Source organism: Oryzias melastigma, linkage group LG16 (assembly GCF_002922805.2).
Source record: "Oryzias melastigma strain HK-1 linkage group LG16, ASM292280v2, whole genome shotgun sequence".
Lineage (NCBI taxonomy): Eukaryota > Metazoa > Chordata > Actinopteri > Beloniformes > Adrianichthyidae > Oryzias > Oryzias melastigma.
Window position 1 is genome coordinate 15891991 of NC_050527.1, and position 13253 is coordinate 15905243.

Sequence of the window (13253 nt, forward strand, 5' to 3'; positions counted from 1 at the left end):
GTCACCATCAGAACACTCCAGAGTTAATGCTCTTAGAAAGAGAGGCGGGTAGCCGCCCGCGCCGCTCCCTCCTCCGCTCATATCTTTTCCAGTCATCCTTTTCTTTTCTGCCTTTAAGAAGCAGATGTTTTTACTTCTCGCTCCCAAATAAACTAATTATACCACGGTGTGAGCCTTAGTGGAGCACATCTGCCTCATAAAACCAAAATGACAGATCCTTTTGCATCCCACAGTTGTCAAATATCACTCAGAATATGGTGACTTTGACTGGACTTTCTCTTGTTTGTTTCACCTCGCTCTGGTCCTTCCCCTTCCTAAATCTAAAAATAGATGCTTCTTTGAGTTGCCAGACAGATTGGACGAGTGAAAACATTGAGCCTCGGTTAATGGAATTAACTTTCTCTCCAAGACACAATAGTCCAAAGCTTGTCTGTTTGTTTACTACAGTCCGAAGTTGCAGAAATGTGCCTCAGTTAACGTGTTTTTTCAGTAAAGTCTACGGAGAATCACACAGTGTTCACTGCAAGCACAGGTATTTTAAAAGCAGAACAAGCTGGGGCCTCAGGTCACTATCAATCATTTTGAGTGGAGGTTAGCATGACCGATGACCCTCTCAAGGCTTGAAAACCATCTCTTACTGACTAAAATTAGCTGAAGCTGTACTGAAGGTCTTTCCAGTTTGTCATATTAATGTCTAAGTGAAGAATATTACACACGCACATTATGGAGGAAGTATCTGTGTGCTGGGTGAGACGGTGCCCTCTTGGCCCACTTTTCAGTCAGCTTTTGTAGCTCTGATAACATGTTTATATAGTATAATCCCAAACTGAGTTTAGCGGAACACAACATCAAAGCTTAAAGAACAGCACCAGAACAAAGATTAAAAATGTAAGCGTCCGTGTATTTAATTGTGTGAATGCTTTGGAACATTCATGCTCCCTTACTGTAAAAACTCAATCACACTTTCAGCATTTTGAGCTGAAAACGTTCAATTCATTTACATTAATGCTTGTATTTTTGGTATTCATAAACTTTATAGTTTTTGAAATATTGAGCAAAACATGCCTCATAGAAAATGAATGAGAAATTGCTCAAATCCTTCAAAAACCTTGAGTACTTATTGTGAACGTCCACATACTTTCAGCTGGAGACACCATTCAAACTTTAAAATGTTCAGCAATTATTGGGTTTTTAGGGTAATTTGGAAATCTAGCCTTTAATTTAACATTCTAGCTGTTTTTGGCAAATTTAGACTTTTTGTCCCCAGTTTTTTGGGCTAATTTGGAGTTTAGCTAATATTTTAGCATTATGCTAGCTGTTTTGTCAAAATTAGACCTATTTTAAGTTCTTCGGGGTAATTTATAATTTGCCTAATAATTTAGGATTATGCTATCTGTTTTGGTAAAATTAGACTTTTAAATCCTCCAGTTTTTTAAGCTAATTAGGCATGTAGCTAATATTTTTACAAACTATCAGGTTCAGTGTTTTTAGGTAATAGCTTGAGCATTTCAGCTATTAACTCTTGCATCTTCAGCAGTCACATTCAGCTTACAGCATTCACACTTGCATTACGGCAGGCAATGATATATATATATAGTTTTTTTAATTTATTATTTAGAAAATTTCTATCCAACCATTTTTTAAAACTTTTTTCCCACCCGGACAGTTTTCCATTCCATTGTAAGGACACAAAGAGACAAATGACACACTGAGAGTCACCAATTCACAGCTAAAGGATGTTTTCGGACTGCGGGAGGAAGCAGGAGAAAACCTAAGCATAAAATCAAGAATTTGAACCAGCTGTGATGGGGGAGTGTTAACCACTACACGTTTGTGCAGCCTTTATTGGAAGAATGTTATCAGTCGTAGCTCCTTCCTTCCACTCCGTTCTGTGCTTCATTCTGTTCCATGCATTGTTCACACCTGATATGATTAGCCAATCACAGCAGCTGCTTCTCCAACACGTAATTAGCCCAGCTCCTTGCATTCATGGATGTGGTTTCAGCTCTTTCTTTTTGTGCTCTCTTTTGGGGTTTGGTATGTTTAACTTCAGTTTCTTTGGTTTTCACTTTTTTACTGTTTTTTTTTTCTTACTTCTGAAACTTTTGTGTTCAGTCTTTTGTCTTTGAATCAAATTTGAAGCCACTGAAACCACTTTTCAGGACGGCTTGTTTGTCTTCATATTTATGGTGTTTTAAGAGCCTAAAGTACAGGATTAGCTTCTTTATCAGCTGCACCTTCTGCAGCTAATTAAGAAAAGGAGCTTTTTCATTTAGGATGCGAATATGCCAGCTGAGATGGCAAGAAAAAAGTTGCTACAAATTTTAATAAGAAGGGTTCTTTTATTCTTATATATAAGAATAATAAACAGTTAGCTCTATGAAATAAATTAAAAAAGATTAAGCTTAAATGAAAAATAATGTTTTCAGATTATGTCTTAGAGTTTGAAAAAAAATATTTTTTGGAGAAATCTGCTGCCAATATAATAGCACAGTTCATGGAACAGCTTAGTGCTCTTATAATAATCAATTTACACTTAATTAAATTTGAATAGACATTTTTTTTCTCTACAAAATGCCTTTAAGCTGCATTATTTTTAACATTTTGTGATTACTTCAGTAGCTACTTTTATAGTAGTTCCGCAGTGAACAAAGAATACCAATAGGTTCTGGGAAAATTAATTATCATGAATAAGAAAAACTTGTCTTTCTACTAAAAGCAAGTTGAAGAAAATAAACATAAAAGGGAAAGTTCTACAAGATCAGAGAAGTGATGCAAAATTCTCAAGAAAAGCTAAAAAAAAAACACATTCAGTGAAAAATAACACTTCACTCAAAATTATTGTAAGGTCAAAACTGTATGGGGTTCCATTTGTACCAAAAATATGCTAATGTATTTTTGGTCCACTCTTCATATATTGTCAATCCATGAGCTCCACAGATACAAACATATCAACTGGATTTCCACTCTGGATTTTGCAGTGTTTTTCAGATTAGTTTTATTTTTTCTAACTTTAATTTCCACTGTTTTCATTTCTTATCTTGCAATTATTTTTTTAACTTGAGTTATGCTTTATTTTGTTGACTTAAACCTTCTTTTAACTCAGCAGTAACATTTATATATTTAAACCAAGCTCCAAACACATCAATGACCACAGGCCCCTCACACTTTCTTTTGTGGTGTCAAAACATTTTAGTTTCTAACATGTTTCACCAAGATGAAGGAAATATTTATTAGGGCACTTCTGTTGTTGACTTTATCTATCTGTGACTACTTTTCCAAGACATCAACTTTTGCGTTTACTTTTGCTGCAACTGAACTTCCGTAAACCCAGAATATCGTAAAGTCTTGTCTCCTAATTCCTTTCTAAACATAGAAAAGTCAGATCAAAGCAGTTCTGAGCTGGAGCCCATGATCACAACACTTAGCTAGAGGAAACAAAGTAAAACTGTTTTGTTTTTAAATCTTATACTGTATTCCCCTCCTCTGTGTGACCTTTATTGTGCATTTCTAGCTCTCATCTATTTTAAATTTTGCTGACTGTAACAGGGTAGTTGCAATACTTTCAGGAAATGTGAGCAGTTTATCAGTTGTCATCAGGCTGTCTTTCTGCTTTTTGAGTTAAACTGTTTTTTTGTCTCAGTTTCAGTAAACAAAGCAACAGATTGACCTGCAAAAGGTTTAAGACTAAATCCAAGCTGTGAGGAAATATTCAGCCATTGTTGTTTGGTAAAACACACAAAAGGCTTTCAGATTAATTCAAGCACTGTTGATTCTTTGAAATGGTCTTCATGCTCTTTGGTCAATGTTGCTGCATTGATCCTTTCTGGTAAGCTATTCTTGGTATTGGGTGCTGAGTAGTTCTATTTAAACCAGTATATCTCTAATCTGGCTCAGGAGCTTCTGGTCCCGCGGAGGATCATGAAAACAAACAAAACATTGCATCAGTAACTGCAACAAAATGTAGAGGATGACAAGCCCACACTGAGCTAGTCAATTAAAAGAATACAGATTGTAATACACTGATAATATTGACAAAATACCTTGCACTCTAGTAAGAGTAGGTTCACTTTAAACTACTTAGGACTATTTACTTAGGAGTAAACGAATTAAATTACTCAGGTTATATATTTTTAGATAATGTGTAATATAATCATATTTAATATTTAAATTGTTATAACAAAAACAACCTTTTATATCCACTGACCTACCTTGTTTAGGTTGTTTGGTAATAAGGTTTTCACTGATGTTTAGAACAAATTTGAGATGCCGAATATTCTAATGTTCGGATATTTTCCAAATTTAGTTGAAAATAATTAACCAATTTTTAAACAATTGCTTGTTTTAAATTCAAAGTATTGCATTTCAGCTAAGATTATTTTAAATGTTTATTCATGATGTTTGCAGATGACACTGTGATCTATAGTGAGTGAGAGCAGGCAGCAGACAGAGAAACATCTAAAGAGGTGGAGGTTTGCCCTGGAAAGTAAATGAATGAGAGTCAGCCACAGTGAAACAGAGGATCTGTGGGTAAAGGAGCGGAACAGTGAGGCGACAGGGAGCAGAACAGAACAAGGTGGAGGACTTTAAGTAGGGTCAATGGTTCAGATCAACAGAAATAGAAGGAAAGAAACAGAGAGTTGCAAGCAAGCAGGTTGGAACAGATGGAGGACAGTTTCAGGAGTGATGGGTGAGAACAGATATTGTGGATTTGAAGAGACTTTGAGAGAGAGGAAGCAGAGCTGTAGATGTTGACATTCTCTTTGGGAGCGAGGAGGATGGATAGGATCAGGAATGAATCCATCAGAGGGACAGCTTGTGCTACATATTTTATAGAAACTGCAGGAGAAGCAGATTGAGATGGTTTGGACATTTTGAGATAAACAGCAGTGTTGGTAAAAGAATGCTGAAGTTGGAGGTACCTGGAAATTCCTAGAGGAAGATGAAACGGGAGTTCATGGATGTAATGAAGGTCATGAAGATGGATGGTGGGAATGAGGAGAATGCAGAGGAGATTGTCAAATGGAGGCGATTGGTTTGCTTTGGCTACCCCCAACAGAGTTTCAATGATTTTGTAGAAAAAAATGTAATACATTTTACAAAGAAAAAAAGCTAATTGTTGCACAGCCTTTTGTAGCTGAGAAGATAATTGTCTTTTAATCTTTTGAGATTGTATCTTTTAAAATGTATTACAAAAAGTTGATCAAGTAAATGTAACATGTTACCCAGTTTTACTGCCAATAAGCTGTATTTAGTAGCTACATTTGTGCATGTGGAGATCAAAAAATGAAAGGAATATTACACAAATTAAATATGTTTGATCTTGAATTTTACTCTTGAATTTTACAACAAATGCAAACAGCCAAACATGGACTGGCTAACCATGTTGATGTGTAATACTACACAGTAATGGTTTGTATTCTAGTACCACATATATTGCTTATGTGCAGAAGCATGAATATCCTCACATATTAATTTATCAATATTATATTTTTAAAAGGTTAATGAGTTGTAAACCCATATGATCCATTTTGTTTTCCTTTGTTTCATTAATTTTGCACAAAAAACATTTTAGAAATAAAACAAACATATACATTTCTTTACACCAAATTACAGACTTTATGAATGGAAAAAAAGAAAATTCTATCTGCCCATTTTTTCTTCAAATTAAAAATAGATAACTGATGAAAAAAAATGATATGATTAAATATAAATAATACTAGAAAGTACAAATATTAAAGTGAGTTATATTATGTTCTGTGTGCTTTTCATTTTATGGCACCCTTTATTTTTTAAATAATTGTAACATTTCAAGAAAAGAACACACATATGACTTTTATGGGCATAAACATAAGAATGATATCATTTGATTTTCATTTGTAAATCAAAACCATAGACATTCAAATAGTCCCAGAGATTTATTACTTTTGGTTGTAATGTTCCTATGAAAACACAGTCGTAAAGCCACTGCACAAACAAGTGACCCAGGGGGGTAAAAAAACAAACGAGCTCGTGTGCATGAGCGTATGGAAAGCAGCAGCAGAAGAGCAGCAGCTGCTGGGTTTATATTTAGAATGTTTTGAAGATTCAGAGCAGGACAGGACTTTCACCTGCAGACGTTCAACCAACCATCTTCTGTCTGATAAAAAACTTTTTTCTCCAGTAACTTTGAATAACAAAGTATTACAATTGGTGGTGGAAAATGAAATAATTTATTCATAAATTTGTTATAAATATGCAAAACTGTCAATCCTTTTTGATCCTATACGAGGAATTCTATAAACTTATTTTCAATTTCTATCCAATAAGTTTTTTTATATTAAAAATTCACAGTGACATAAATTAATAGAGATGTCCTATGAAGTCAAATGACAACATTTGGTAGCAGCAGGCTGAATAAAAAGAGTTGGACTAAAGCTTTCTGCTGGATCATCAAATCAGTTTACTAGCTCCATCTAGTGGCATTTGAAGAGAACAAAATGCAACATGTGTTTCATCAAACACTAAAGAAAACTGATATCCGTCTGTCTTCTATAGAACATAAAATTCTACAAGATGTATCAATTGTCCTCTAAAAAATTTTGCATTAAAATATTTTTTTCTCTTGAACTTTAATATTTAGTCACCTGTTAATTGGTTTTACATTTGAGCAACTGATTGAAACTTCAAGCCGTGTTAGGCTTGAAGCTGATGATTTTCTTACATTTATGATTAACGGTCTTATTGACTCGTCATGGAAAATTGATTTACAAAAAATATTGGGTTTTTTTACGAACCTGGTTGTGAACATATCAGTAAAAAGTTGTATCTGTTCTCAAGCTGACACAAGAATTCTAACACTAAAATGTTAACTATTGGTTCTTGTTTTTGATCAATTTACCCAACATCCTTGACATCCTTTGTCCTCAACATAACGTGACCCCTGGAATATGGGCCAGTGGCTAATGGCGAAATAGGTTTGCAGGCCAGAGCTAAGTCAGGATTCATATGATCTTATATTGGCCTCGAAGTGACGTGGAGCTGAATAAAACCCATCTGCCGCCTGCTGCTCTTAAGGCACAGCTAAAGGGATTAGGGCTGCTGCCCGCACTGCTCTCAGTGTATAGTCCAAGCAGTGGTGGCATGGTGTCTGCCTTAAGTTGGTCACGGTGCAGTCTGTTGTGTTTCCGCTCAGCCAGCTGGACTTGACCTCACTGCTGGTTTGAGACTCAGCAACTTTGTAAAAGTTTAGACTGAGAGGGTTTTTAATGAAAGCGCTGATATTATTTTAGAAATATATTTACTAATTCTAAATCTTTTAGTTTAGATTTGGATGTCAAGGATTGAGCTTCATTTTGTTTTGTAGAAATCGCATCCAAACTAGAGTGAGGGATTGAGGAATAAAGAATACAGAAATTGTCTTCACAAAATTAAATGTGATTGTACAGCTTTAAACCAAAAACTTCATCATGAGCATGTTTAGACAATTACTTTGAAACTCTAAAATCATGGTTCTGCAATAGTTTTTTTTTTTGACATTTTATTTGCATTCATCTCTAATTATTACTACAATCCACAGCAAACACTCAAAGCAGAACCTTAAGCAATGATCTTTACTGCTTCAACACATGGACAAATATGATGATATCTCTTTTTTAGCCAAAGAAAAAAGGTCAATGATGTTCACCTTTCAGCATACCTCATCAGGGGTCGCCACAGCGAATCAGCTTTCACTGATTCACACTTTTGGTTTGATAGAGGACTCTACGTCCTTCCTGACACAATCCTGTATTTTATCCGGACTGGAGACCGGCACAAGGAGACACAAACTTGGTCATCCTTGTGACTACACAGTCGGGCAGTATCATGAAGGGTCTTGCCTAAGAAGAACCCACACCCTGGTTTCCCATGCACCATGTCTTGCACACAGCTAATTGAGCCATCCAGTCACCTAAAAATAAATATATAAATAAATGTTTTGAACAGTTGATATAAACAGAATTGTTCAAAGATTATTGAATGAACCAATCATGGACAGACAATATACTCTAATGTAATCTTGAAAATGTAAGATGACGTGACAATGGAATCTGAGATAAGTAACTCTTCCTGTATGGAGGGTGACAATAGTCCTGTGCTGTTTGATGGCAAGAGTGTATTACTGGACTGAACATGGACCACAGAAAGTGACAAAACATGGGCAAAGGTGTTCAGGATAGAGTCTATAAGTCCATCTCCAAGCAACTTGATGTTCTTGTAACCACAGCTTCACATACTCAGAGGATTAAAGGCCCACAGGACTGCAGCCAACTTTTCTGGATGTGGCAAAGAGCCCAGTGCAACCTGGGCAGACATTGAAGGTGAACTTCAAGGTCAAGATACATCAGTGTTTGTTTGAACCAAAATCCAAAAAAAGCTATACTAGTTTTTGGCAAAGCACATCTACTTCATTTTTAAAGACTTGAAAATAAGGTATAATGAAGGAATAAACAGTCCTAACGGTGTAACATGGCGGACGCTTCATGGTTTGGTGGAGGTTTGCCACATCTGACAAGGTGTCTTAAATCTTTGTAGGAAACGATGACATCTTAAGAATAGCTTTGTGGAGCAAAATGTGCTACTTTGAGACCAAAGGGTTTGTCTAAAGAATAGAAACCCATCCATCCATCTATTTTCTGAACCCACTGTAACTCTTTTTGGATCACAGCACTGCCAGAGCCTAACCTGACTACTGTTGGGCAAAGGCAGGGTAAAACTCTGGACAGGTCGAGGGGGGGAAAATTGGTATAACAAATGACTACAAGTCTATCTAATATAAATAAAACTACTCATCCTGAGGAATTGTGTTCATTTTGCACTGGTTGATGTTTGAAATGTAATTTTTTTGTTCTTTCTTTTCCAATCTTCTCTTATTGTATCCTAAATCAGCAGAATGTTTTGTGTTTTTCTTTCTTACTGATTGATTTATTGATTTGTTTAAAGGGGCGAACAATATAAGTTTTTCTTATTTATATCCCCTTTTCATTTTTTTCCCATCATGTTTGAGTTTACAACTCAACGTTATATTGCATGTTTTCCTTTTAATAAATAAAAATGAAAATGAATAATAAAAAAAAAAGAATAAAAACTGTCTTCCAATAGAATAACACAGACAGCCAAAAACACATGAATTTCTATCTGAAAAAGATAGCCAAGAATGATGAAGAGCAAAACATTGAACTGTTCTGAAGATTTACTACAAACCTTAAGCTCAGAATATTTGATATCCCTGGAAGAAGGTTTGGAAAAACAACTGGTACATTTTATTCATGAGCACGGGACCAAAATGAGAAGTTCAAACTTATTTTCACTGTTCATTTTTTTAATTATTCAGTTAAACAACAATTCAGTTTTTTTTTATAGAATCATCTGGGTCATTTAGAGTGAAAAACAAAATTTTGATTTATGCTATCCATGAAAAAAGTAAGAAAAACCAGCATAAAATAAGAAAAAAAAAACAATATAAATGCCACTACACAAATTATGAAGCTCAATCTCACTTTACAGAATAAAAATGGGTTTGAATTTTTGATAAAGAACATTAAATAAAAGTAATTCTTCAAGAACAGCTAATGAGAAGTCCTTTTAAAGTTTGATTCGACTTTCCACTTTGACTTGAATTGTGTACGTGCTGTAAGTGTTATTGAGATAAACTGCACATAACGTGAAGGCCTCACTGTAAAGAACAGATGGACCTTGGGGATTAAACAGCTGACCCACTCACGGCCCAGCAGACCATGTCGTGATTGATGTCTCACAGGAGAAAATCTAACATAAACATTTACTTACAAGTTGAGATTTCTGTGGTCCTTTAAAGTCTATGGTTCATTTTTTTAGGTCTAGTGATCATACTGTATTTAAAAAGCTAAAAAAATCTATTTAAAGAACTAAACAAAGGAGTTAAGAATGCAATTAAATTAATAAAGACGTGCTCAAAATATTTGTTTTTTAAATACTTTTTCGTAAAATTGTTTTCTTTTGGAGGATTTCACGTTTTTTTGCAGTGTGGTGCTTAATTCTTAAAGAAAATCTTGTGTTGTTTCCGTGGGAACGCAGCAGCCTGAGGTCAGATTAAGGAAGAGAAGGCCAGTTGGCCACGCCTGACCCAGGTTGGAGTTAAGGCTTAGAAACAGATCAGCATCTGAGGGTATAAAAACCAGCTCAAACGTATAGCCAGAAAACTGGGCTGACTGCTGGGCCGCCAGGAAATAAAGAGTCTTCAAGTATCCGGGTACCAAATCAGACACAGCAGCCATGGTTCTGGAGGAGAACGACTGTGACTCTGTCTTTGAGCCTCATGTGACTGTGAGTATAATTAAAAACTTATGGTACTATTAAGATCCTTTCTGACTTTTTATTCTGGTTTTAGTTGTGTTTGTCTGTGCCTACATGAGTGTCATAAAGCTGAACAGGACAGAAACGTTGTGTGTTTGCATTTTAGGAAGAGTACGTGGAGACTCACTACGGAGATGTCCACTGCATCATGACAGGGACTCCAAAGGCAAACCGCCCCGTCATCCTGACCTTTCATGATGTTGGACTGAACCGTGAGTCACAGCTGCAGATTCCAGACAGAGACGAAACTAAAATCCTCCAGCAAAGATGTTCTTTTCCCATAAAAAAAAAAAAAGCATGATACAAAATGTACTTTTTGTTACTTGATATTATTCTGGTAATATGTTATTTATCAAAAATGGATGACTTTAGGAACCATTTTTTATACTCAAATGTTTATTTATAGCTTATTCTAAACACCCTTCATTTCCTGAAAGGTTTAGATTTATCTTTTTGTTTGTTTTGCTCTGACTAAATGAGTATATTTGTTGTGTTTTGTAGATAAGTCCTGTTTTGAGACTCTGTTCAACCATGAAGACATGCAGGAGATTGCCAGACATTTGCCTGTTTGTCACGTCGAGGCTCCAGGACAACAAGAAGCAGCCAAATCTCTTCCAACATTGTGAGTTTTCCCTTATTATCTCTACTCTTTTTATTATGTACAACTATTTAACAAGAGTTGCTTAACTCTGGTTTGTCAGGTACACCTACCCCACTATGGACCAGCTCTCTGAAACATTACCCACTGTCCTCAAAAATTTTGGGTAAGTCTTAAACAAAAACCTTTCAGTCAAGCGTCTATTAGTGACTAACTCTGTGATGGTGTGTTGCAGGCTGCGCAGTGTGATTGGACTGGGAGTTGGAGCAGGAGCATACATCCTGGCCAGATTTGCTGTGAGTTTTTATCATTTTCCTTTTAAATGTGTTCAAATTTTTAAAGGTAAACACATTAAAATAAAAATAATCAAAAATATTTGTAAAAATATATTTACACTTTGAGACTTTTAACACCTGAGGTCTCACCTGTGACGCTTAAACACAAAATCTTTAAATAACTGTAACTCGATCAATATAATTCTAGTAGATTCTGAATCTACTATAATTATATTGATCGTGCTAACAGTTGAAAAGTTTCAGTAAATCAAAGAACATAAACACTGGAGCTCTGGTTTTAAAGGGTTAAGAAAAATAAAGTGGAAACAAACCCATAATCCTCATTTGCTTTCCTTTCATACAGCTGAATCACCCTGACTTAGTGGATGGGTTAGTTCTGATCAATGTCAACCCCAATGCTGAGGGCCTGATGGATTCTGTCGCAAACAAGGTAGGAACTATGTCTAAGAAATGCTCGCCACACTCAGAATATACTTTATGAATATAGTCCAGTCACTGAATTATTCAATGTCTGACTTAAACTTTGGATTTTAGATTGTGACAGAAAGTGATTGACATCGATGAGGGTGTTTTGCATGCTTGCAGTGAAAAAGTGACTTTACTTAATGAAAAAAATAAAGACTTCCCCGGGCCTTGACTTTGACACGTGTGATGTAGAGTATATCTTTAATTTTACATAAAAACATGACGAAAACAGAATCATCCACCAACCTGGCAATGTCGTGTGTGTTACAGCTAACAGATTGGACGCAAACTCTCCCAGACAAACTCATTGCACACTTGTTTGGAAAGGTAATGTAAAAAAACAGACATTTGTATCTTTTATTTTCAAACAGAAATGAATTTAGAGAGCAGATGTGCAATCTTTGTTTTAATTACAGGAAGAGATCCAGACCAATCATGACCTTGTGGCGACATATCGTCACTACATCACAGCGACCATGAACCAGTCCAACGTCAACCAGTTCTTCCGCTCCTACAACAACCGCAGCACTCTGGATGTGCAGAGGCCTGTCTCTGGGGGGAACATTAACGTCAGGACCCTGAAGTGAGTCACTTGAGGCTACAGACCTCTTTCTAAGCCGGCTTCATCGGAACTTTACCTAATTTAGCCGTCTGCTGTTGTAGGTGCTCCACCCTTCTGGTTGTGGGGGATAATTCTCCAGCTGTGGAGGCAGTGGTTGACTGCAACTCTAAACTCAACCCCAACAAGACCACACTGCTCAAGGTATGTGCACGTGAGGTGGATGCAGGAGTAATGCAGAATGAGGCATAAACTCACTGTTATCATGTTCTGTTGTAGATGGCGGATTGCGGCGGTCTTCCTCAAGTGGATCAGGTATGACAGACAACTTAAAATATAGAATAATGTATATTTTTAAATAAATTTAATATGCTTTTTACTATTTCCTCACAGCCAGCTAAAGTGATTGAAGCCCTCAAGTATTTCATCCAAGGCTTGGGATACTGTAAGTCTGTTTATTATCTTATACTTTTGTGAAATATCCTTCTCTCCTTTATTCATTGGACCACTTCTCCATTTTTTTATGGAATTAACATGAAAATAAAAGAATTCAGATTGAATCAACAAAACAACAAAATAGAAAAGTCATTACTTTTGGAATTTGTGGCTAATAAATCCTGCCTCTGTTTTGTTTGCAGTGTCCAGTGCCAGCATGACCCGGCTGCGCTCCAGAACCACCTCCAGCACCAGCTCCGTGTCGTTTGAAGGCCCCCGGAGCCGCTCACACACCAACGAGCTGCAGCGGGGCCGGATGCACTCTCAGGGCACAGAGGAGAAGCGTGGGCGCACAAACACGGACGTCTCCATGGAAAGTGTTTCCCCCATCAACCAGAACACCTCGAAGGCCACTGAAGTAGCATGCTAAAGTGCACACAGCTAGCACCCCTTGCACTTTATTCAAACGATGCCTCTTGATTTACTTGATTCCTCCCTTCCTTCTTTTCTTTTCTACTTGCAATCAGTCTGGGGTTGTATTTCTAGT

At 36.3% G+C, this 13253-nt stretch overlaps 1 protein-coding gene across 2 annotated transcripts; it reads left to right on the top strand.

The window, feature by feature from the left end:
* The first annotated feature begins 9907 nt into the window (after positions 1-9907).
* LOC112143148 (protein NDRG1) lies at positions 9908-13253 on the top strand. 2 transcript variants are annotated; one of them, XM_024266915.2, is made up of 13 exons: positions 9908-10165; positions 10224-10323; positions 10460-10565; positions 10855-10975; positions 11055-11117; positions 11187-11247; positions 11591-11677; positions 11983-12039; positions 12129-12295; positions 12376-12475; positions 12551-12586; positions 12665-12716; positions 12910-13253. In XM_024266915.2, exons 2-13 carry the CDS (start codon positions 10273-10275, stop codon positions 13134-13136), a joined length of 1128 nt encoding a protein of 375 aa, XP_024122683.1. In that variant the 5' UTR covers positions 9908-10165; positions 10224-10272; the 3' UTR covers positions 13137-13253. The 2 variants fall into 2 exon arrangements, with proteins under 2 accessions (XP_024122683.1, XP_036071953.1); XM_036216060.1 differs by having other exon boundaries at positions 9908-10323.